The sequence below is a fragment of the Micromys minutus genome (genome assembly GCF_963924665.1).
Source record: "Micromys minutus genome assembly, chromosome: 23".
Lineage (NCBI taxonomy): Eukaryota > Metazoa > Chordata > Mammalia > Rodentia > Muridae > Micromys > Micromys minutus.
In genome coordinates this window covers 14,142,643-14,169,652 of record NC_137958.1, presented here as the reverse complement: position 1 = coordinate 14,169,652, position 27,010 = coordinate 14,142,643, and the positions used below count along the sequence as shown (strand labels likewise).

The window sequence follows — 27,010 nt, the reverse complement described above, 5'->3', positions numbered from 1 at the left end:
GCAGCCTTATTTATGATAGCTAGAAGCTGGAAAGAACCCAAATGTCCTCCAACAGAGGAATGGATACAGAAATTGTGGCACATTAACACAATGGAGTACTACTCAGCTATTAGAAACAATGACTTTAGTTTTATTCATTTACCTAGAAATTTCATAAAGACTATCATCCCGAGTGAGGTAACTCAGTCACAAAAGATCATTCATGGTATATACTCACTGATAAACGGACACTAGCCCCAGAAAGCTATGAATACCCAAAAAATTATTCATAGACTTTATGAAGCTCAAAAAGAAGAAAGGCCAAAATGTGGATGCCTCCGTGCTTCTTAGAAAGGAGAACAAAACACTCACAGGAGGAAATACAAGGTCAAATAGAGGAGCAGGGATTGAAGAAAAGATCATTCAGAGGCTCCCTTACCTTGGGATCTACCCCATACGCAGCCACCAAAGGCATGCACTATTGCTTATGCCAAGAAGTGCTTACTGGCAGGAACCAGATAGGGATGACTCCTCAGAGGCGCTACCAGAGTCATACAGATACAGCTGAGCATCCTTGCAGCTAACTATCAGACTGAACACAGGGACCCCAATGAAGGTGCTAAAGAAACAACTAAAGGAGCTGAAAGGGGTTGCAACCTCATGGAAAGAACAACATTATCAACCAACCAAACCCTCCATAACTCCCATGGACTAAAACATCAACCACTGAGCACACATGGAGAGACCCATGGCTCCAGTTGCATATGTAGCAGAAGATAGCAATATTTGGCACCAATGTGAGAAGAGGCCTTTAGTCCAGTGAGGGCACATTTTCCCAATGTAGAAGAATGCCAAGGCACTGAGGTGAAGAGGGTGATCAGGATCAAATGCACCTTTGTGGAGACAAGAGGAGGAGGAGGGGAGGGGGAGCAGGGTGGGAGAAGGTGATAACATTTCAAATGTAAATACAGAGAGTATCTAATAAAAATAATGAAGTTAGAAAGAAACAAACAAAGACAGAAACAAAGAAAGAAACAAAGCAAGCTGAGCAAGCCAGGGGAAGCAAGCCAATAAGTAACATCCCTCCATGGCCTCTGCATCAGCTCCTGCTTCCTGACCTGCTTGAGTTCCAGTCCTGAATTTTTTTGTGATGAACAGCAATGTGGAAGTGTAAGCTGAATAAACCCTTTCCTCCCCAACTGGCTTCTTGGTCCTGATGTTTGTGCACGAATAGAAACCCTAACTAAGACAATAAGTAATCCTTTAGCTTGTAAGATACTAAACATAAAGATGCCATTATAGCTCATGCACATAGAGCATAAGTGGCCCATGAGAACTCCATTTATTTTGGCATGTATTACTTTACTTGGCCATAAACCACCTGCCATGAATATCGCTTAAAATATTATTAGTGCATCTTTCCTATCTTAAAATGTTTTAAAGCTATAAGAAATCTTGGACTGTACAAAGACTTTTCAGTAAAGGAGACAATTCAACTTAAAAATAAAAATTTGCTTCTTAGCTGGAATCTTTCTCTGAAATCTAAGTAAAAGTGCTGTCAGAATTAAGATGACACTTGCATACTTAGTAGGTGAACAATTTAAAACATCAGTCAAACCCAAGGGAAGAATGAAACTGGGTAAAAATTAGATAAAGATATTTGACAGCAGAAAATATTTGGCAAAGCTAATTCTTATCCTCTCAAAGCTAAATCTGAATTTTAATTAATGCTTTTGCCAATATCTTGACTGGAACATTTTATGTTGAAGGAATTATTGAAGGATTGACTAGCAGACATTTGATGTGGCAATAAATATTTATGATCTGCTGACTATATTTTTATATTATTTATTGGCTAAGTTCTTCAATCTCTTGCTTTCTTGGACCTGATAAATTAGAGATTTAAAATATCAGTTCATGTTCTCTCTCTCTCTGCTTCATGAGTAGGATTCAAAATGGAAATTAGCAACAATCGCATGCCCTCAACAATCATTGATTACTGTTTATGTAGAAAAGTTAGAGTGCCCATGCAATCAAAGTGAAAATGCATTAAAAATGTTACATGTGTCAATGTGTTCTCAATCTAACAAAATTGGATCCTGTTATATAGCTAGCCCTGTCTATGATTATCCCCATTAAAATTAAGATTATTCATCAGTTAGTAATTTCACTTAGTAAAATCAGTTCTTTGCTCATTGTAATCAATAAATGGTGATATGCTATTCTAGCGGGTTTGCACTTCAGAATTCATGGCAGCCAAGTTTCCAAAGCTTACAAATTTCATATAATACCTTCAAATGATTTTTTATTAATCTTTGTACTTACTGGATTTTTATGACCTGAGAGCTTTCCTGCAGAGGCCCTCTTTGGAACCTGGAGCATTTTCTTTCATTCCCTTCTGATCTCCTTGTCCCATTGACTAGAAAATTCAAACTTTGTAATTCTGTCACTAGGCAATTTTCTTTTTGTCCAACTGTAACTTAAGAAAAAAATTACAAGACTGTTGTGCCATAATAATCAGGTATTTTAATATTATGCCAAAATACTATGCAGGTGAGGCAGTCAAACAGGTAATGCTAGATAAACAAGATTACAAGTGTTTCACTGTACTCTAGGGCTTGAGGTCAAAGAAATTAGTTATGTGAATCTTGAAATGTCATAAGTGTAACTAGACATGCCTACATTTAAAAGACAAACACATTGAGATGTAGCAGATGATCATTCTGTTGCTGCGGACCTTGGGCTCTCTAAGCTACGTGTGCTCTCCATTGGGTTATTTTAAGAACTGAGATGAGATCATGTCTCTACAGTGATGGATTGGCATACAGTTGTCACTCAGCACATGATACTAGCTGTCATTATTTGCCAGTGATCACTGCTCCCTAAGCTCCAATCCCAGACTCGATCAGCCGAAAGATTAATAGACCGTGTTGTGCTAACTAGACCCCAAAAAACCAAATAGATTTCTAAATTTTTCATTCACCATACATTTATGAGTGCTGCATTTTACTGTGATTTATAGGAACTTGGTATAGACTGCCCATGCTATAATTATGAAAGTAATACAATATTTAAGCTTCAAAGATAATTATTTTATTGTTTCTAGCTCTCTTACAACTTTATTGTGCTGGAAACTTTATTAAAGCCCATAGATAGCAATATGAGAGTACAAACAAATAGATCTGCTTTACAAATATACAGATAGATGATCAATAAGTGCTAGGTAGATGAACAGGGCAGATGACACTCTTCAATGGTAAGTCTCTAACTTAATCAGCTTGGGTCATCTACATTAATTGTGACATTGGAAACAGCGAGTGATTAGGTTGTTTTCCTCTCTCCCATTTGTCTGTTGTGTCTGAGGCTAAAACAAAATTGTTTCATGTTTCCCTGAAATTCCTAGACTAATAGCATTATTTGTCCCATAAAATTCGATGTGTGATATTTAACGCAGCGAGGAGTGACACGGTATCCACCCCACAGAGGAAGTACCGCTTGTTCAATATTAGAAGTTGCTACAATGCTTTTGCTTCCTTCCACATAAATCCAGATTCCAAAATCTCAGTGAAGCCAAAATAGTTTTTCTCATTTTGCCATAGGTTTGAAGGATTTTCTTTTAATTGGCAGGTCTTGGTAGGTGTGGCCCATTGAGCAAGCTGACTCTGGATGCTCGGATACAGTATTGCTCTTTTAAAACTGAAATAGGAAAATCGAAGGATCCAGGTTGGGATAATAACAGTCTGCCCACAAAGATTTACATCTTCTGTCCCCCTATGGAGTATGAAGGGCTCTCACATCAAACCTGAGAGCTGTGTGTGTGTGTGTGTGTGTGTGTGTGTGTGTGTGTGTGTGTGTGTGTGTGTGTAGGACACAGTCAAATTCTTAGCATAATGATGTGTTCTTTCTGCCAGCCATTTTATCAAATTATTTTTAACTTAATACTGCACCACTTCTAAAATCCACATGGGAGAAATATGCTGGCAGCTTCATTCCGCAAGGCAGCAGGGGTCTGTGATTTCTCAAACATGAAGGAAGAAGTCGATCGACATAAGAAAGTATGGGACACTACCAGTTAAGGATCGTTGATTGGCCCCCAGTGGAAGCAGTGGTCAGAGCATTGTCAGGACACAGGGTGACGGAGATGAAGGCAGAGAAGCGCCGATCCAGCAGCTCCATCAGAAGACACCCTCCGTCCAAGTCTGAGGACTCAGGATCAGCACCCAGCTCCAGTAGAGCGAAGAGCACATTTCCCGAAAGCAATCCAAGCAAAGCACTCGACACACTGTTGTCTGAAGTCTGGAAATGGAGCTTTTTTCCTCTTCCTTCTCTTCTATCAATTTTGCAGTATCAAAAATCAATTCCTCCCCCTCCCCCCAGGATGAACGTACTGCTCTACAGATCTAAGAGTGTGGGTAGACCAGGCAGCAGACACAAAGCACACGATTACAAAAGCACGAAGCCATTTGGCAGGAGGCAGCGGTATGGAATGAAACAGGTGTCTCCATCCTTTTGTTCTTCATAGTTCTTGCTCAGTCAGAGTGGCACTCAGCTGACCATTGCAGGTAAAATCAAGTCCACTATTGCAAACCTGCCCAGAGGGGGCTCCCAGCTCCACCCTAGCCTACCTCATCATTTGGGGGGGTTGGGAGAAAGGCAGTTTCTAGCCACTTGATACACTAGGTTAGGGTAAGATGAGATGATAATAAAAAACAATATTGCATTGGGCCCTAGAAGCTAAGCATTTTTAAAAGTGTGGGAAGTCAGCAAGATGGCTCAGTGGGTACAGCCACTAGCCATCAAATTTAACAACACAGCTCAATTCCCCAGAACTACCTAGAAGGAGAAAACAGTTCTTCCAAGTTATCCTCTGTCCTTCACACACACACACACACACACACACACACACACACACACACACACACAGAGGGTGGGGGGAGGGAGAGAAAGAGGGAGATTCTTTTAATTGTGCCCGTTCAGCTATAGTTGCTTCTAAAACAACCATATGCATTGCTAGCTTTCCACTGAAAATGACCTCTTATGCGATACTTGCATAGCTTGTGTGGTTGTGGTTGTGGTTGGTTGGCTATACGTGGCCGGGTCCAGATGTGTGTGCTAAATCCCCAGTGGCACTTAAGGAAAGTCTAGAGAACATGTAGCATGCTCTTATAAACTTTGGGGTTTTGAGACCATTTCAAAGAATAGTTTCTTTTGCATTTTATGTGGTACCTCCAAAAACATATTTGTCACTAGGCTGTTTAAAATGCATTCTATTCTTTTAGGGAAATGACAAATTCACCCACCATTTAGGCTACCAAATTCTCCAAGCGTAGAGGTTATTTAGGAAGCCTTTACTTTGGGGAACCTTGCCATAATTTTAAAAACAAAATATACTCTGTGCTGCTTTTTGTGGCTTTACATCTCCATTTTCTGTGGAATATTGTTTTATCTTTGCCAGATCAGCAGATAATCAGTGCTTCAGACTCTCTTACAATGTGTTTTTTATGTTCCTTTCAAGAAAACAGAATGCCGGGATTTAAATACATCACACAACTCAATGCCAAACACAGAGGGGATGGAAATAGATCACTGGACTAATACACAGCTGTCAGGGAATAATTGTTGCATGTGTGCTGATCAAACATAAAACTCCATAAGGCAAGCTTTCAATTAGACATCTGCACCAGGTCATAGAGCAGAAGTGCTAAGATGTGATTAAGACATCTTTTCCTCTTTTGAGTGGCTACTGTATCATCTTATGGATGGGCTTATAGACAGCGTGTTCTCTGCCTACAGATGACATACCGCAGTCACTGGATGGCTTTGTAGAAAGTCTGAGGAAGCCTCCAGATACCTACCTATTTAGCAGTTCATTGGTACCACTAGAACTCCCCAGCGTCATGCACAGTATCAGATGCGGGACCTTCAAAGTCATATCTTAGAAATTACCTTTTCTAATGTTGACATATATGTCTAATGTTGACATATATGTGCATACGTGATCTGTCATGATGGTGTCTAAGTGTCATAAGCTGCGATCCTCTGTCACTCCTCCAGCTCAGCATCCCCTAGTGCCTGTTCCAAACAGTGTACTATAGATGACTGCAGAAAAGTGGACCAGGCTGTTGCAATGGATTTCCCTGTTGGTAATTATCTGCCTCACTGCCTCCTTCCATTAACTTAGCCGATCAGAACGCTGCAGTTCATCTCTCGATTTTCACACTCAAACCAGAGATATTTTACCCAGCAGCCTGGCAGGTAACCATCTGAAAAAATATCCTTAAGTCAAAAGATAGCCTGGCCTGCTTGAAATTCTTAACACTTGTATTGGGGTCCTAGATTTGTTATTAGAGTCTGACCTGATTATCACTGTGAATTCATAAGTTACTTAACCTCTGTGTATAAAGTAAAGACTGGATCAGGTGAGGGTTATAAATGCCACATGAATACTAAGAATATTAAAAACGGAGTCACTGAGTAGAGACATCACATGTGCTCGCAGTATGAATCATCCATTGAAGGTTGCCGCTGTTGGGAATGAGTAATAAGAGATGGTTACAAAGTAGTCAAAAAGACAATGTTGGCCTCAGTGATAACCATCAGTTTGTTAGTGAGCAAAAAAATAAAGAGCAAATGTGGAACAGAGGGCACAGAGGCTGGAGGGGAATTGTGTGTGTTGGGAGAGGGGCAGCTCAATGTATAGGCTAACCACAGCGAAGAACTCATGGTAAAAGGTGAGAAATGAACACAGTATCACATACCTTGGAAATGGCCCTGGAGAGTCTGCACTGGACTAATTGACGGACACTGGGAGACAATGAGAAGAAAGTATATTGGACATGTGGGCTGGTGGCGAGTTCACAAGGAAGCCAACACAAGATGGTGTCTGGTACTCTGTAGCCTCTGACCCTGATGCCTTCTGTGTGCAGTTATACATGCCTCACATCTCCTGGGAACTGAAACAATCCTGACTAGAAGAATCAAGAAGCATTAGAAAGGTCCCGTCTACTCCCCAGAGTCAACCTGAGGTACAATCAGCAGACCCTATATTCTAATAAATTAATGTGGTCTCCCTTTCCTCATCCACGCCGGGTTATTACCGTGATGCCAGGAAGCACAGCTAGAGAGAGACTCCTGCAGAGAGAGAACCCTGAAATAGATGGTAATGGGTTATGGCAGAGGTGGTGGAAGTTAGGGGAGAAAGGAGAAAGGGGAGGCAGAAGAAAAGGTGTGAGGGAAGGGAGGAAGGGGAAAGGGGGGAGGGAGGGAGGGGGAGAGGAAGGGGAGAGGGCTTAAGAATAATCCAAGAATAAGAATCAAAGGCTTTCTGCCTTAGGACTTGAATGAAAAGAATACTTTAGGGATTATCTGATCTGATGTTCTGTGTACAGCATGACAGCTCTTGGTAGCAATTAAATACATGGAAATCTTTATTTAGTAAATTAATGAATAAATAAGGACCAAACCCCAGAAATAGTTAACAGTTATTGGTATACCTGCATTAAATTCAACACCTTATGACTTTCAAGCAATTACATTTTCCATTATGCACACATGACCTTAGTACACACTGCCCTGGGACCTTGTTCCTCCTCCTGGGTTGCCTTGCCCAGCCTTGATATAAGGATCTGTCCTCTGTTGTGTTGTGGGCTGCTGTGCAGTGTTCACTTGACCTGCCTGGGAAGCCTACACTTTCCAAAGGGGGGGTAGTCAGAGGTGGGGAGTAGATCTGGGGGGGAAAGGAGGTAGAGGGAAAACGGGGGGATGGAGGGAGAAGCTGCAGTTGGGGTACATTGTGTGAAAGAGGAATCAATAAAAACAATTAAACATTAAGACAAGGTATTTTAATGTTTAAAGCTTGTTTCACCTCATCTTAATTTGCAATGTCTTTGTGATGTTTTGTAATCAAAATATACTTTTATAGCTCCCATAGCTTAAGCACCACCCACTTTGAGTCCTCTGCCCCAAATTGAAAAAAGTTCAGCTTTGATATCTTTTCTAGTTTTTCCTAAACTATTCCCATCACTTTATTCAATGAAAATCTACATAATCTGTAAAGAATTTCCAGTATTATACTGATATAATTTTCTACACATTGTACAGAGAGCTTGAGAGAGGTAGAACACCAATGAAACAGTCATGTCTGAGGACTACAGCTATAAGCATATGATAACAGCAATTTCACTGGAAACAGTACAATATGTCCTTGAAGAGGTAGGAAAAGAGATGGATATATTGAGATAATTGTATCCATTAAACTGGAAGGTGGTAGATAGGAGATTCCACCTGAATGGTGAGCTTCAAGGTAGGAGTTGGGAGTAGTAATGATACTGGCTTCCCACCGTGGTGGTGCATGGGGTGGAGAAGTCAGAAATCAGGTAAACAGACTGTAGATAAAGGGTGGGCAATAGCAGATATGGCTGTCAAGTATTTTTAACTTAGTAGAGTATACTATAAGAAAAGTATTGATTAAGAAGTCAATCATTCTAGTTAGAGCCACAGAGATAGTTAAGGAATGCAGATCCAACATGAGAAACACAAAAAAGGAAGATTCTTTAGTCCACAGTGACTCAAAGTCTGTGGGAGTAGAAGGACTCAGCATAGAAATAACTCTAATTTAAACAATGCTTCGTCAAGAGTGTTCTCTTTTATTCCCAAAATGATGAGGTGTCCGGGAAATATCCAGTGATATATATTTATCTCCATGACTAAGAAAGAACCAAATTACTTTAGAACATTTTTTTCATATATAACAGTAGCTTTAAACCCCACTTCTCTTACCTGTACATAAAAACCCAATGATTGGGTATCAGATCTTTGTGATACCCCATCAGTGGAGGTCACCACATCCATCTGTCATGTCAATATGACCTTAAGTCAATATTCCTAGAATTGCCTAATTGGACTATGAGTGAATGTCACCTTCCAGCAATGAGAAGATATGCTTAGCTTTCCAAAGAAATGCATCCTTATGTTTTTGTGGAGAACCTTTCCTTGATAAAGATGTTTTCACAGTAAGATCTCATTTTTATGGTAGACCTGAAAAGGCAGAAATGAAAGTAACGTTTTAATTTCCAGCTCATGAAAGGAGAAACTGGGAGATTCAGAAATCAAGTGGCTCCTTTACAACTCTCCCTCAGAAATAGGCAAGCAGGTTGGCACCAGAACTAGCCCCCCATGTCTGTGCTCTTAAATCCAGTCTCTCTTAGAACTTGGCTTGGAACACTGCAGGATAACACATTCCAGGTGGCTTCTATTTTGTTTCACAACATGTAAATGACATTCATACAGCACAGTCTATGAATAGCCTGCCTCATCTATTCCATCTAAACAAGCGTGTTTGTATATATAACCATCCATAGCAGGTTTTGATATGACACATTAGCTAGGCATTTATATATTTTATAAAGTGGGCAATTGCATGTTTTCAGGGAGTTAGCCTAGCTTTTCAATAACTCAATTCTCATCTTTTACCTTCAGAAATTTGTTTTTCCCCAGTAAAGAGAATCCTACAGTATTTGTCATCAGTTGCTTGTTTTATGATTTGAAAATCTAGGGAGTAGAAACTATTTGTACATATTTAAAGGCAATATTGCAAAGAACTATAAATAGTTGTTATTGATTACCACATAGCTGTTCTTTAGACCTGAAGAGGACTAGAACCTTTTTTTCCTGGAGAAGACTAGAAGAACAGAGAGAAAGATGAAGTGCCTGGGAACTGAGAGTTGTCAACTGTGATTAAAGTTAGTGACAACCGTAGAGTAAAGTGGCATCTGTCACCTTCCTGCCTTTTACTTGGTCACTCAAAATCAATCACTTCTATAATCATTTGGCTATGAGTGTGGTGGGAATATCTTAATTGGGCCACCCTAGTTTTTCAAAAAGATATTGCTAAGAACAAATGACTACAGAAATACAATCATATGTTCATAAAGATGTATAGTCCCAAGCCTTGTCACCCATATTATCTAGTTATTAGTTATGTCTCAGACAATCATAAGTTGGTATTATGTTTCTTCATCATTTAAAAGAAATCGGATCATATCCTTGTGCTAAAGCAAATTCCTAGTAAATGATAGATTTAGAACTCAAAGTCTTCTGCCTCAGTATTCCAAGTTATCACCCTGTGTCAGTCTTCTAAACACACAGAAAATGTTGGGTACAGAATAAAGAAAGGAAAGAAGGTAGGTAGATAATTAATAGATAGATAGATAGATAGATAGATAGATAGATAGATAGATAGATAGATAGATAGATAAGATGGATGGTAGATGTATGGAGAATAGATAGATGATGGGTGGATATTATGGATGGATGGATGGACGGATGGATGGATGGATGGATGGATGGATGGATGGGAATGGAAGATGAGATGTGCTCTGATACTTGTCCTCCCTAGTAACCTGGGGGAATTCTAATTAAAGGCATGATGCAACACAGTAGTAGAGCAGTCACCCAGTTAGGATATGAATACCCCTGGCCTTAATCCTCAGCACCAAACAGTGCCTGGGGTTGGGATGTAGGAGGGGAGAAGAGGAGAGAAAATGGCCTATCTGGCTCTGGAATTTTTCTAGGACTCTGAAATGAATAGAGTCGGTTTAAAATGATGCAGAAGCCTTCCCAGCTGCTCCCCTCAGGTAAGAAAGCCTGATAGCAGAGAAGGAAGAACCACTAGAACTGTGTGAGGGTGGGTTCAGTGCTTCAGTACCCTTTCTGACATTGTGGAAATGTGTTGCCATCCTTTTACTCACATGGTCCACAGAACTTTCTAGAAGCAAGCCTACCCTGGGTTCTTTGACAATATTTGTTGAGCATTTCTACCTATTTATTTAGAACTTTCTGTTGCCTCACATTTAAGAAAAATGGCTTGTTAATCAAACCAATGATGCTGAAGGCATTTTTCTTAGAAATTTTTACTCCTAGAACTATTCATTTAGAAATACATTGGAGAGACTTATACATATACATTATGCATATACATCATCATATACATATATACATCATCATACACATATACATCATCATCATACACATATACATCATCATACACATATACATCATCATTTGTATCATATACATCTACATATACATACCTGAAAACATATTTAGTCTTTTAATATTTTTGGTGTTTTCTGTCTTGATAGAAGAGGATATCGCAGAGAGAAATCTCTGGCTACTTGTACTATGCAGTTCAAAACTCCATTAGTAAATCAATAGACATCTTTTGAGTTGCCCTCTGACAGTCTGTAATAGCATAGCTTTCCTTCCTCATTCTCAGCATCATCAGCCACTCTTTCAATTTCCAAGTTCATTTTTCACATGTTATGGTTCATGAGGATAAAAATAACCACCCATGATAGAACCAGTCTCCAAAAATAAAGTTGTTATTCATACATAATTTAAGAAACCTTAAAACACTTATCTCACACAACTTTGTCTTTTACATTTAAAGGAGAAATTGTTTAGTGATTACATTTTATAGTGAATAATTTGTATTCATAGCATTTCTAAGTTCAGAAAGTTCATTTCTAACCAGTATGATAATCCATTTGGAAAGGAGAAGAAATGTTGTTGCTGAAATAATTTTTCCTGAAATAATTTTTCAGGACAAGTCTCCTGACTGTGTCCACAGAAGCTCCGCTTGACTGGCAGGGTCCTGAGTCCCTGCTGTCCATGGGACAGCACTCTTACCATCTTCAGACACTGTGCCAAGCCCTGTTTCTTCACCTTCTCGTTCCGTTCTCACAGCAGCTTCACAAACTTTCAAATAGCAGAGCTTTCTTTTTCATCCAAAATTTATGGCTATCACTTTTCAGCAGTTTTAAATTTCTTTGATCTTAGCTACACTAAAATGGAAATGGAAAAGAAAAGAAAAACAACATGTTTCTTCAAAGTACAAACTCTTCTACCCTTTTTCTTCCTGAGCCTGAATATGGGGTTGTTTCCTGAGCTTCAAGAATAACCAAGCAGCACTTTTCTCAGCCCGTTCTACTGTTGGCAGACCCTTGTGTCCCTGGGTTATCTACAGAGAATTCAAGTGTTACTGTAACTGATTTCTCACTGTTTACTGAGAAGCAGAGAACTCTTTCAGCGTTCTCATAAATAATTCCGTTTCTCTATGTCAATGTTAATTGAACTTACCTCATGTTGTCAATCTCTCTTTCTTTGCAGGTGATGTCATTGTCTATATTAATGAAGTTTGTGTCCTTGGACACACTCACGCAGATGTTGTCAAACTTTTCCAGTCTGTTCCTATTGGTCAGAGTGTCAACTTGGTGTTGTGCCGTGGCTACCCTTTGCCCTTTGACCCTGAAGATCCTGCTAACAGCATGGTACCACCCCTTGCAATAATGGAGAGGCCACCTCCAGTGATGCTCAACGGAAAACATAACTATGAAACATACTTGGAATACATTTCTCGGACCTCACAGTCGGTCCCAGACATTACAGACCGGCCACCTCATTCCTTGCACTCCTTGCCAGCTGATGGCCAACTAGATGGCACATATCCACCACCCGTCCATGACGACAATGTGTCTATGGCTTCGTCTGGAGCCACCCAAGCTGAACTTATGACCTTAACCATTGTGAAAGGTGCCCAGGGATTTGGCTTTACTATTGCGGACAGTCCCACGGGACAGCGGGTGAAACAGATACTTGACATTCAGGGATGCCCTGGGCTGTGTGAAGGAGACCTCATTGTTGAGATCAACCAACAGAATGTACAGAACCTGAGCCATACAGAAGTAGTGGATATACTTAAGGACTGCCCTGTCGGAAGTGAGACCTCTTTAATCATCCATCGAGGAGGTAAGGCGAATACAGGTGTGGAGTGCAATGTGTGGGTAGATTAGAAGAACTTCATAATAATATTGTTCAAGCAAAGTTTTCTATAGGTTGGAATAAAATCATGCCTTGGGGGGGGGGGGGAAGGTAAAGGAGGCAGAGAGACAACTGTGGTGGATTTAGGATCCAGATTGCTGGATATTTGCAATGCTCTCTTTACCTTGTTTACATTACACACTGTACTTTCAATCTTACCAACAGAGCCATATGGATTTGTAGGGTAAAGAATGACATCCGGCTAGAGACATGTTGTATGTCAGGAAGGTCAGTTGAGCAGAACTCAGGCCATGCCTGTTAATTTACTGAGAAGCCTGCTTTCTAAAGGAAGCAATACTAGAAATCATATGAGGGCTTCCAGGCCAGCAATGGGGAGGCCAGCCAGCTCCTACAAATACAAGGATAATTCTTACAAGGACCACTGGGAACTAGATTCCAACAAGATAAATAAGTTTGAATAGGAATATTCCATCCTATGGGACACAAGTATTCACCACTGTGGACAAACTGTGTCGGCCATAAACCAGATAGAAAGTGATGGAATGGGGTCCGAACTGGGGACTCCAAGAAGAGCATGGGACACATTTGAAGTGAGTTCTGGGAGCTTCTGATCCTTACTGCTCTCTTCTCTAACCTTAGTAAGAAAATGAATGTGTCGAAGCCAAGGGACCTTCCCTACTTCTCTGTTGATGTGAAGTATGTCAGATTGATATGCAATTTCCCTCCCTACCTGTTTCTAGGGACTTGGGACTTGGAGTCCTTGATTCTCAGCTACAATTGTCACAGCAGGGTTGCCATGCCATCCCAACTCGTGGTACCATCCTTACTGTCCTGAGTGGCTCACAGCAGGTGCAGCACTCAGTATTTTGGCTGGTGAATCTGAACAGAGCCTGAAGCTGCAGCAGAAGCTTCAGAAGCAGTGTGGTGGGATGCCCCAAACTCCTGTGTGGCTAAACATATGTGATCGCCTATTCAAAGCTCTCAAAACAGCATGGGGAGCCTGCTATTTTTAAATATGAGTAAAAGAAGTCAGAGCTGAAAGGAGGACCATTTATGATTTATGTGGCCCTCTCTGTAGCTTTTTTTCCCCTTCGGGGAAATATTCCATTGTTGAGTCACCAAATACTATGCATTTGTGAGCAACACTATATACTAAGTTCCCATTACCAAGGGAAAATTAATAGGATAACAAAATAATCACACATTTCTCCTTCTTGGGGCATTGTTATAAAATAGCACATGAATTTTGGTAATTAACTGTTGACAGCATATTTTGACTTCTTGCATTGCTTGCTTAAGATTAATAGAAACATTTCTAATTTAAACATGTATATTCCTAATGTTCTATTGAAAACTCAAATTTTGTACAATATTTCTAATATTAAGTGGCATAGCTGAAAATTTGCTGTATTGTAGCCATTGTTTGGCTCACAGAAAGAAATTTAAACACATTTTTATACATATAAAATGGCTTCTTTGAAATTGTGGCTTATCAGGAAAATGCTTTGAAATCCTAGCTGTTACTGAAATGTGTGCCTTTCTGGAAACAGTCTATTGTAGGTGAGCATGTGCTCAGACGAGGCGCCTTGATCTCCCTCCTCCCCTTCCATAGCCTCTCTGATCACACACTCAGACCTAGACCACGAGTCATGAGACTTCTGTCTGCTGCTCTTCATTTGTTTGGGGTGGACAAAGCCTTTGATTTCTCTCTAGGGCAGCTCTGTGGAATCTGGAAGTCTTCGCTAGAAACATGTAGAGGTCCCCTGTGTTCCTGCAGCGGCCACTTCCCCCTGAAGGTCCAGGGAGCTCGCACCATGTGTGTGCAGTGACTTACATGTTGATTATCTGGGTTATGGCCACTCAGAAATGTGTGTGGCTTCATTCTGGTGAGCAGACAAGCAAAGACCTCCCCATTTCAGGACCATGGCTGGTTGTCCTCATTGTTAGTATCTCTGATTGTCAAGCAGTGGTTCAGGTAGTTGATTTTTTTTTTTTTTTTAGTAACTAATTCTGAAAGCACACTATGAAAAGTAATTTCTACCCTACCTATTATTCCACTCTTTTTCAAAGAGGCAAACATGCTTTTGTACGTGTACCTATAGGAAGTGTGCCGACTAGCAGATACAGATGATACAGATGATAGAGATAGAAGTAGCTGATAAAGATATAACATATACTTCAATATAGGCAGAATGACACCATGCGTGTGTATGTCTTACTTTTAAATGTCTTGGTTAGGAGGTGATATTTACCTGGTTAGACATAGCGTATGGCGTCATTTATATACATAACATTTGTCAATTGTAGGTATATAGTTCATTATGTTCTTCAAATGTGGTGTAGTTGCATAATGAGTACATCCCCCTCAGAGCATCCATCACCCCACGGTGCCTGAGACCTGCTTGTCACCATCTCCTCTTCTACCTTCAGTCACAAAGAACCACTAATCTGCTTTTCTAAATAGTTTCACCTTCAATAATATTGTTATGACTAACATCATATAGTACATAGTGGATTTTTTTTTTGGCATAATGCCATTGACAGTCACCTAACAGGAATGCATTACAAAAAGTTTCTCTTACCTCCCTTTGGTATTCAGTGGATCTTTCATTAATCTACTCACTGTGGGTGGTTATTTCAGTCGTTTTCATCTCTGGGAATTTATGAAAAATATATTTATGAACTTTGGATTCTACTGTTTGCTTATGCAGATGTTCTCATTTTGGAAAGTAGGTACCCAAAAATGCTTTGCTATATTATATTAAAAATACAATTAAGCTGTTAGTAAATTGCCTAAGTGGGTTCCAAAATTAAGCTTTTATATTCCCTCAGTAATATCTGAGAATCCCAGTCTCTGCCCAGTGTTTCTCACATTTGATTTCATAAATCTTTAGTGTAGTCATTTTATTGAGGGTAAGATTACTGATAATTTTTCATGGTTTTAATTTCCATTTCTCTGATCTTTTCACGTTTGCATGTGTTTATCAGCATTCATAGACTTCTTTAGTTACATGTGCCCTTAAGTGTGTTCCTAATTCTATGTTGAACTATTTATCATTCTTCTTTCTTTTTTTTTATACTGAGAATTGAGCCTGATGCAGGCTAGATCAGCCAGCTCTAACACAGCCCTGTTCGTCATCCTGAGTTATAGAAGCTCCTGTATATACAAAGCTGAGCCATTTTTAAGACAGATAACTTACAAATGCTTCCTTCAGGTCCATGACTTATCTCTTCCTGCTGCTCTTTGAAGCAGCGGCAACAGGACATTTAGATTGGGTGAGGTTAAGTGAACCACGGCTCAATTTAAAACATCTTTGCTTAACCTAAAATCACAAAGTTTTTCCTATGTTTCCTTATAAATGTTTCCTATAAATGCTAAAGCTTTAGTACCTCTATTTAACTCTAAACCAATTGAAAGCTAATTAGTATATAGTATTATGGACTTAAATTCATTTTATTGTTTCGCACAAATATAGACAATTGTTCTAGCATTATTTCCTGGGAAAACCACAAAACCTATCCTTAGTTATTGACTGGACTTGGCTCCTGTGATGAAAATGAACTCACGGGAGATGTTTGTATCCAAACCCTCTACTCAGGCTCCTAGGTCTGCATGCATAGTCATATGTAAACACAACACTTTCTAGACTACAGTATCTTGGTGTTAAATCTTGAAATCAGTGTGAGTCCTCCAAATTTTTCTCCTGTACAAAATTGCTTTGGCTCTTCCTGGTCCTTCCATTTGCATATAAATAGAGGATAGAATTGGCCCTTTGAATATAAAGTTTTAATAAGTGCTTAGGATTTCATATGTGCCTACAGTATATGTATCCCTCGTTCCTCCCAGACCCACCTCATCTCCCCTCTCCTTCCCAACTTCTTTACCCCCTCCACCTTTTAATAACCCTCCAAATCAAATTGGTGTATATGCCAGGGTGTAGTTCAATCCACTTGAGCACAATTGACCTTAGATGCCTTAAAGAAAACTGACTCTCCCTCTCAAGAAGCCATTGGCTGTCCACAGTGCCTCAGCAGTGAAGGCTCATGAGCCCCTAACCCCTTCATCCGAGAATGTTGACAAGCTAGATTTTGTGCAGACCGTGTGTAGACAAACACAGGTGCTCTGAGATCATGAGAGCGATTATCCTGTCCAGAAACACTATTTCTCTTGGATCCTCTCTAACCTCTGGTTATTAAAATCTTTCTGTCCCTTCTTTTGAAATGGTCCGTGAGCCTTGAGACTAAGGAAGTGTGATAAATGCTCCATCTGTGACATGGTGCTCTGTTCATTCCGAAGATGGGCAGAGAAAGACCACTTATCCAAATCATCATGGCCAAATTAATCAAAGTAGTCAATTAATTAAAGCAAGCATTTTTATTCATGTACGTGGACTGCCACCTTTGTTGTTCTAGAGATCAGTCAGCATTGGATGTAAAAATGAGACTTTTATAGCTCCGGTGTTAGGGGTTCCAAATAGAAAGATGCAGGATTACAGAACATTAACCATATATGTTATATGTTGGTTATATATATATATATATATATATATATATATATATATATAGTGGTCTAAACACAATAACCCTAACCCCAGCAATAGCAGCTCAGGGCTTTAATCCCAGGACTTGAGAGGCAGAGGCAGGCAAATCTCTGAGTTTGATACCAGCTTAGGTTTACACAGCAAGTGTCTCAAACAAACAAGCAAACAAACAAACATAAACACAACAGGCGGTCATAACAAGGGAGTTGAACATGGTCATATAACTTCTGAACCAAAGGTAGGAATGCAAGATGGTTACAAACAACTTTTGAAACAAAGACATGATTGCCAGGCAATACAGAACCATTGGAGCATAGCCCAATCCCAGAGAAACAGATTCAATCATAAATAAGAAGGAACCTAATTTGCCATTACTAAAAGATGGCCATTTAAGTCTAAGATGGAGGCAGGCTGCTTCTTCAACTCCACAAACAATGACTTTGTACTTATTCTGTTCAAAAAGAGACCTGCTGAGATTAGGGTATTACAGAACAGCTTCCCAACTTGCAACTGAACTTCTCCACCCCAAATGTGGTGTATCTCCTTGCTTGCTTAAATCTTCTCCAGGTTCTCTCAGCAAAGGTATAGTCTTCAATGTACAGACCATGGACTTCTTTTGTTGAAGTCCCTACTCCATTTTATTGTTTTAGATTTATTGTACGTGGTGAGTGTTTCTGTCTTCTATGCCTCATGTGCATTCTTGATACCTGGGGAGTAGGAAGAAGGCATCAGATCCCCTAGAACTAGAGAAATGGACAGTTGTGATCTGCCATGTGGGTGCTGAGGATCGAACCCAGGTCTTCAAGAGCAGTCAGTGCTCTTAAGGACTGTTTTCTTAATGTCATTTTCAAATTACCTATAGCTAATATATGTAAGCATATCTGTTCTTCATCATTCTGTAATAAGTTCTATATAATTGCATTATCTAGTTAAGTTGTTTTTCTTTCCTTTTTACGCATTTGTATGGCCCCAATGCCTTTTCCTTGACTAGCACATATTTTCAGCCCCCTGCCTATGAGAAAGCACTCTGATCAACAGCAGCTTAAGGGAGGAAATGGGTTATTTCAGCTCATAGTGCTACATCCATTCCATCATGGAGAGAAGGCAAGTCAAGAACTTAAAAGGCAGGCATGTCTGTGTCCCTTTCCCACACAGCGTTACTTTCACCCAGGGTAGTAACTTCACAGTCAAAGAGTATAGCAGGAATCTTCAGGAATGATTCAGGCAGACCAGCTTGAACTCAGCTACCTAGGGATGATACCACCCTCAACTGGCTGGAGCCCCCCACCATCAGTTAATTAACAAAGTAACTACCCCACAACCCCAGCCAATACAAACCACACAATTCCTGGATTGAGGCTCTCCTGCTGGATCTTCAAGTTGTCTGTTAAAGTGTGATGCTAAACAGACGTCTTATCAGCAGATGTCCTTTTTTGCTTCTGTGGCCAGTTTTAGGGGAAAACCTTAGTCTTGCACTGTTTAGTATGATATTAGATAGAATGGTTTTAGATGCCCCTTATCAGGTTAAGAGAAGACCCAACTGCTGTTAGTTTGATGTGACTTCAGCATCCTTCTGTATTTCTTCCGTACCCACTGAAATGATTGTACAGTTCTAGGCCTTTATTCTGTTAATACAGCGAGTTGGTATAATATGACTTAACTGTCTAATTTTGTATTCCTGACACTACAATACTTGACCATGGTATGTTGTTCTTCGAACACTGCTGGTTGCTTGCTTGTATGTTTGTTGGGTATGGATGAAGCATTGCCCTTTTCTTGCCATCACCTTTGTCTTTGATGTTATAATAGTAGCCTTATAAAATGGGTGGAAAATGTCCCACTCAATCTTTTCTATTCAAAAAGAGTTTGTGTGTGTTTTCTTCCTTAAGCATTGATAAAACAACTTTTTTTTTTTTTTTAAAACTTAGGTCTGTTCAAATTTCCTATCTCTTTACAAACTAGTTCTGATCATCTTTGTATCTTTTCGGCATTTCAGCATTTAGAGAAGTATTTGAATTTGTTAGTAGAAATTTTGAATCCACTGTTGCAGATTGATGTTTAAGAATAGCTTCTGAGTAGGTTGATTCTGTTTTCCTGTGGGCTTTGCTTGAGTATCTTTTGCTGTGGGTCTTGCCATCTATCTCATTTTTCCAACCCTGTGTTTGATTTACTTTCGCCTTATATCTTTGTGAGGTATGTGTTCAGACCAGGGACTCTATTTTTCTCTTTATAATAAGAGCATTCCAGCTATTAAATTTCTCTGACCATTTCTTTAGCCAAGCTCCATAAATTTTGAAATATGTTTTCCATTTTCATTCTGTTCAAGATGGCTTATTTTTTCCTTGCAATTTTTATTAGAATTGTTCTTTTTTTTTTTCAAACATCAATGAATGTTTTCATTGTTGATTTCTTGTGATTTTCTTTGGGATAAGATTTTTTTTATATAGTTTCAGCCCTGTCTTTTATATTCTACTCCCTAGGCTTTAGAAGCACACATTCATACCACACAAATAACAAATACCTCATTTTCTATTGTTTGAACAGTTTTGGGTGTTCTTTTGCTTTGGTACATACAAACACACACATATGTGGGGTTCTTAGTTAATGTTCATAGCCAAGATTTGGCTCTAAATATTCTTTATTCCTTAATTATCTTCTCAAGTGCTAGGATTATAGGTCTGTGCCACCATGCTAAACAACATCTCTTTTCTTATTTACATACTTATGATTTATTTGTACAATTAGTAAAATATTTCATTGCTTCTTTAAAAACACTATTTCAATTATGAAAAAAACTGTTATTCATGAGTTTAATGGAAAGTCACATTTTACACTGTTAAAATACTAGCTTTACCTTTCACAGTAGTATTTCTACTACTTTAAGGACATACTCTCAATTCCTGTTTCACTAGAAGTCTTTTTAGAAGCTGGGGAAATGGCTCAATGGTTAAGAGCACTCACTGCTCTTTCAGAAGACCCAGGTTCGATTCTCAGCACCCACATGGCAGATCATAGCGGTATGTAACTCCAAGATCAGACACCCTCACACAGACATATATGCATACAAAATACCAATGCACAGAAAATAAAAATAAACAAAGACTTGTTTTAGAAATTGTTGAGAACAAGCTAGCTGGCACAGCAGGCAGAGGTGCCACCAAGCCTGATGACCTAAGGTCACTAGCATCCAACTGTCTCTTTGACCTGGAAAAAGCTACATTCAGTCTAAATAGAGTATGCTTATAATACACCCCTACGTTCCCTCTCCATCAGTATTACCATAAGACAATTATCTGAAATGTTCCTTTTATCAGCTTTTACTATCATACTTGGCATGTCAAAAAGTGCTGGTTTGTTCTTTCTAGGTAGCACTTGAGCCAGGACTAAAGCCACCAAGTCTTTGAAGATAGGTCTTTGAAATTTTCCAGTTCTTTGGGTTGTTTGCTTGGTGTTTGCTTGGCATGCTTTGATTTGGTTTTCTTTGATGAGTGAAGTGGACCCCTTTTACGGCTGCCTCACTTTCTCCAAGAATATTTAATCTTCTAGAGGTTCTGTATTTCCTGAGCTCTGTTTTTAAAATGTATGTGGTCCTATAAGAATATCTATTTTATTCATATAATTTCCGAGTATACTTTGGTAAAATTAGATAAAGTGCTCTCTATTTTTGCCAAATCTCTACTTTATCTGAGCAGTTTTGGTATTTGTAACTTTTATCAGTACTATGTTTTAATAATTGGGTATGCTAATTACTTTTCTATTTCAATGATTCAAGAAGAGACTTACCAGTTTCTTTATTTTCTGGTGTTGAACCTGCTGTGAAACAAAGAATCATTATACTCTTCATCCAATAGGCTGGTGTTTGGTGTCTGGAGTAAAGCAAACCCAATGTCATCCCTACAGTCACACTTTACCTATGTTTCATTATTACACGCACTACCGTGCAACTGAGCCCATTTAATCTGTGAATGTCTCATGAATTAGGTTCGCAAAGTTTTTATTTTCTGTTCCCAGAAAGTGTCCCCAGAGGTCCTCACAATACTAATGTGCTCTTTCTTAGGCTAGTAATGTAATAACAAGCAGTTATGGGTGAAGTATGTTTTCTCTCTTTTACAAAAATAATTCACATTGTTCAGTTGACATCGTGCACTGAACAGAGCTCTGAAGAAAGGTTACAGAATCATACACATAGAAAATTATGTGTATGTGGAGTACTCTTCCTTCTAAGTTTGGAATGAGGGGAGGGGCCTATGGGACTCATACACAGTTGATAAGCTACTGGCATTTACATTGGTATCTATATGCCTTTTCCAAAGGGTTTTACTGGGTCATACCATACCCCACCCTCCCTCTTGAACTCCACCATCCAATCGCCCACCCCACTTAAGGCATTCTGATTCATTATTCCCAATCTCCCCTTACACCACCCATATTCTATCTCTATCATGAAACCTCCCCTTCCAAATTTTGCAGGTTTCCTGATTTTTATGGGTACACCAGCTTAAACATACAATTTTGAAGATTTAAAATTAACATCCACAGATGAGAAAAACAACACAATCTTTGTCTCTCTGGGTCTGGGTTCACCTCAAACAAAATGATGATTTCTAGTTCCATCCATCTAGCTGAAATTCTTATTTTTCTAAACAACTAAATAATATTCCATTGTACAACTGTACAAAGTTTTCATTATCCATTTATCAGTTAGTAGACACCTTGGCTATTTCTATTTCTTGGTTGTTGGAAACAGAACAGCAGTGGGTAATAGTGAGCAAGCACCTCTGTAGTAAGATACAGAGTCCTACACATGAATGCCTGGATCAGATGTCGGCTCTACTTCTAACTTCTTAAGAATTCTATACATTGATTTCCATAGTAATCACAGTTTACATTTGTTTTGTTGAAATTAGCAATTTTGCCTGGGATAAGAAGAAATCTCAAAGTATTTTTAACTTATATTTCCCTGGTGGCTAACTATATTGACCTTTTGTCTCAGTTTTTAGGTTTTTCTCAGCCATTTGAATGTCTTATTTTGAGAAATCTCTGTTTAGTTCTGTGACTCAGTTTCTAACTGAGTTGTTTGTTTTCTTGATACTTAAGGTCTTTTGAGTTTTATATATTCTAGAAATTAACCTCTCTTAGAAAGATTATAGATGGGAAAGGTTTTTATTTCCCCATTCTATATGCTTTCTCTTCACTGAAATGCTACTTCCTTTGCTATACGGTAGCTTTTAACTCCCTATTTGTGGATTTTAGGGGGTTATATCTGTATGCTAAGGGTCCTGTTTAGAAAGTCCTTTCTTGAACCCAATGAGTTCAAGTCTATTCCCTACTTTCTCCCTGTCTTAGTTAGGGTTTCATTGTGTGAAGAGACACCATGACCAAGGCAACTCTGATAAAGACAAACATTGGATCAAGGCTGGCTTACAGTTAAGAGCTTCAGTCTATTGTCTTCATGGCAGGAAGCATGGCAGCATCCAGAAAGACCTGGTGCTGAAGGAGCTGAGAATTGTACATTTTGATCAGAAAGCAGTCAGGAGACTCTTCCACACTGGGTGGAGCTTGAGCATAGGAACCTTAAAACCCACAGCCACAGTGACACACTTCCTCCAGCAAGGCCATACCTCCTAATAGTGCCACTTCCTGGGCCAAACATATTCAAGCCACCACACTCCTGTGACAGATTTAGATATTGAGTCTTATGTCAAGGTCTTTGACTATTTTAGTTTGAGTTTTGTGGAGGGTGAAACATATATATCTAGTTTTATTTTTCTACACATAGCTATCCAGTTTGACAAGTTGAAGATGTCATCTTCTCCATTGTGTTTTTGATGTCCTCTTTGTCAAAACAGAAGTAGCTGTAGAAGTATTGTCTTATCTGTACCTCCTCAATTCTATTCCATTGATTAATGTGTCTGTTTTTATGACAGTACCATACTGTTTTATTACTATAGACTGTAGTTTAACTTGAAACACAGGATGGTGATACTTCTAGACATACTTTCATTTCAGGATCATCCTTGATTATCTTGGGTCTTTTGTGTTTTGATATGAATTTTAACATTACTTTTTCAATTTCTATAAAATGGTTGGTTATTGGAAGAAAAAGTTTTGGAACACAAAACTGCGTTGGACTTTTGATGGGAACTGGGTCTTATCTATAAATTAATATTTTCCAATGTTAATTCTTCCAATCTATGAGTGTGAGAGGTCTTTCCATCCTGTGGAATCTTCCTTGGTTTTTTTCTTCAGTGTCATTTCTTCACTGTGTTAGTCTTTCATTTTGTTGATTAGGTTTACTGTGAGATGGGGGGATGTGTATTCTCATTGGGATGCATATTGGTAAGGGTTCTCTGAAGTAACCCTTAAAGGATGAATGTCTATATGTAGAGAAATGGGATATTTTATAATGACTTATATCCTGAAGTCTAGCTCATCTAACAGTAGTTGGCTGTAGTCAAAATATCCAAGAATCCAGTATTTTCTCAGTCCACAAGGCTAGATGTCTCAGCTGGTCATCAGCATATGCTGGAATCCTGAAGAAGTAGATTTCAATGCCAGTGAAGAAATAAATGGCTAGCTAATAATAAACTTTTTCTCCATTTAGTATGATGCTAGCTATGGCTTACTATATGTTAAGATATATTCCCATGAAATTGTAGTTTCCAGCACATGAAGGCTTTGTCAGAAGTCTTTTCTGAATCAAATAGGTTATCACGTGGTTTCTGCCATTATTGCATATATTTATAATTGCTAGTGAAATCACTGTCTTGTGTACCATCTTAGCTACTTTTCCCAGAAAATATTACCAAAGGGGTGGTAATTTCTGGAGGAGAATCTGGTTACTTGACTTGTGTTTTAGTAATGGGACCTAACATCTGAAGTCAGATCATTGTTAGTGTTTCTTAGTGCGGATCTGTCCCACCTTTGTTGAGTGAACATTGCACCCCTTTTAATATTACTCCAACATCAGGCTATAAACCAGATGAACGACCCTTGGTCAGTGTTGATGTGTGAATGGAATAATAAAAGTGGCTCCAGCTCACATAGGCCTAAATGCAGCTCCTGAGCACAGGAGAAACAGTTCTCTAGGGTTAAAATGTCCCCACTATAGATCCTTAGAACCCTGTAAAAGGTTCCCACAGAGTACAGCTTCTGCTGGTTGTCCTTAGGTCATAAGGGATGAGCTCCTAATAGTGTAGTAGACAGTGGTACGGAGGGAGGTACACAGGACTAGACTTCCTCAGGGAATGGGAGCAGAGTCACAGTGTGGGTGAAGTCACAGCGGAGTTATGGTATACTACTTTGGAGAAGCGCTTATGATTTTTAGGTCCCCAGGGGGGTGAGTCCCTACAGGGGTGAGCTGTCTTTCCCTGGAGATGGTGAACAGGATTGCATATCCTCAGCATCAAGAATGAGGGATGATACTTAGGGGACAACCCAGGATGCATGGTCTTCTGGCGCTGAAAGCAGGGGCACTGTAAGGTTGGGGACCCTGCCCAAGGGACCTATTCAGGACACCTGGCCCTCAGGCAATGGCGGTCAGAATCTCCAATTGTAAAAGTCAGGAGAGAGATTAGTACTCTGAGATAACATGGCCGGAGTAAGAGGAAACAAGAGTTCCTAAAGTTTTATGAGAAAAACTGTTCAGAGATAAAAGGTAGAAAAATCGTGTCAAGTACCAAGTAAATAAGACTATCTAGACTTGAATTTGAGAGCAGGATCACATCCTTTTCATTCATATGGCCATTGAAGTCAGTTGAAGAAATTTAAACTACTATTTTTATTGACTTATGAAGAGAAGTCCCAAGAACTGTTCTGGTTTTTTGTGAGCAAATTGTAATATATACATTTTTATATGCTAAGATTTCGCCTACACATAGGGGCAGAGCAATTATACTTTCCCTTTGTGATTATCCTGGACTGCCTTTATTTTTGTCCCCTACACCTATGTGAGATCAAGCTCTTACCACTAAAAGAATGAACATTCCTGCCTTTGTAGTGACTAGGTAAGAAATTGTTCTGTGGTCAGATGTTCGTATTTCATACTTTGCTTCCCTTAGGCCCTATGAGGGGGAGATGGAATCAGTGCTTATCAGGGGATTCTTGGGAACGAGTCACCTTTCAATCAAGCTCTTATCATGAGGTTTAATTACTATAAGATCTGCAATTTTTATTTAATCCAAACAGTATCCTGCTCTACTCTCCCTCCCATGAGTTAAATAGTAGAGTTAATAGTTCTTATATTTAAAAGTATATTTATTGGCCATTTCTCTGTATAACTGGGGGAAACGGGCATTAGAAGTATTTACAAGTAGCAATTCCAACATGTAAAAAATAATCTACAACAGTTATTACCAATTTAGTCCCAACACGTAACTCCACTGGGTAGCTTGAAGCCATCTTGAATGAAAAAACCACAAATGAAGATTTATATTCATCAAAGTCATCAAGATAAGTGTGATTGCTCTAGAGGAGGCATACAGAAATGCTAAGGCAGAAATGACTGCCTTTTGAGAAGACCTAATTTGCGACAGGTAATTTCCCTAAAGAGTGGCACATTTACATTATTGACCATGCGCCCCTTGGGGCTTTGTGTGCAAACTCTGAAAATTATTTTTACTGCACTGGGAAGAGAAAGACGGCCACAGAACAGTCGGAAAGATGCATGTGTGAGTCAAACAGTGCAGCTGAGTGCACAAAACTAGACAGAACTATTCTTCTGTAGATTCTTTTGCCTGGGCTTTCACAGCAACCTTAGCAGAATTCAGCTCTCGATGTTCATCTACAAAGCCTTTGCCTAATCTGTCTTTCTTCTTCCTCCTTGTCCATTTCACACATATGCCAGTTTTTGTTCTAAGTATGAGGACAGTGGAGACTATCTGGCCTCTACCTTTAGTGGGTTGATAGCATAAGACTCCAGCAAGTTAACCCTCCAGTTCTACTGCTCACATGGCTGTAACCTTCTCATATGCTATCCTCAGGAAAGTAGACAGGCTTGCAAGGTCCGATAATGAACCAGTCATTTAACTGGACTCAGAATTCCTGAGGTTCCAGTCCAATCCCTGCTGCAGGGAATTTCCCATGGAAAATGTGGGTATGTCACTCTGAGCACTATCTCCTATAACTGAAGGTAGATAACATGTCATCTAAAACCTTGAAGTTTCTAATAGCTTACTGGCTTAATGATGCAACACCAAAATTTGGAAAACCAAAAGCAAATGAAATGCAAACACAGTCAACATCAAGGAATTATAAAAATAAGAGTAGAGCATAAGAGAATCAATACAATGGAAAGAAAATAATATAAAGAACCAATGAATCTGGATTATAAGCTGTTTAGTTTTAATCATGCAGTCATTTCTTGTGGGTCTCTGAGAAAAAAAGAGTTGCAAACATTAGCTCATCACCTATGTACTAGTGATAAGCCTGTGTCCAAACCTCTTTTAGTCTCAAAACTAATTTCTGTGAACTATGACTCCAGATCACTCATAGCAGATGTGACGGCAGTAGCAGAATTCAGAATTTAAAAGGAAAATGCTGGACAGAACAAAAGAAGAAGGCAATGAAGATTTCTCTCAATTCTGAAACCACAGGTCAATGATGAAATTCACTCACAAAATATTTTAATCAGTTTATATAAAGTAGGTTTT

At 39.2% G+C, this 27,010-nt stretch overlaps 1 protein-coding gene across 3 annotated transcripts in view; it reads left to right on the top strand.

Annotated features, from left to right (window-relative positions):
• The window catches only part of MAGI2 (membrane associated guanylate kinase, WW and PDZ domain containing 2), a gene marked incomplete at both ends in the record, with an annotated part of 1,373,853 nt that overhangs the window by 1,127,975 nt on the left and 218,868 nt on the right, over positions 1-27,010 (top strand). For all 3 annotated transcript variants that reach the window (XM_080936244.1, XM_080936243.1, XM_080936245.1), the window contains one exon: positions 12,148-12,786. In XM_080936244.1, coding sequence (XP_080792370.1) covers positions 12,148-12,786 — 639 coding nt within the window. The remainder of the gene's footprint in view (positions 1-12,147; positions 12,787-27,010) is intronic.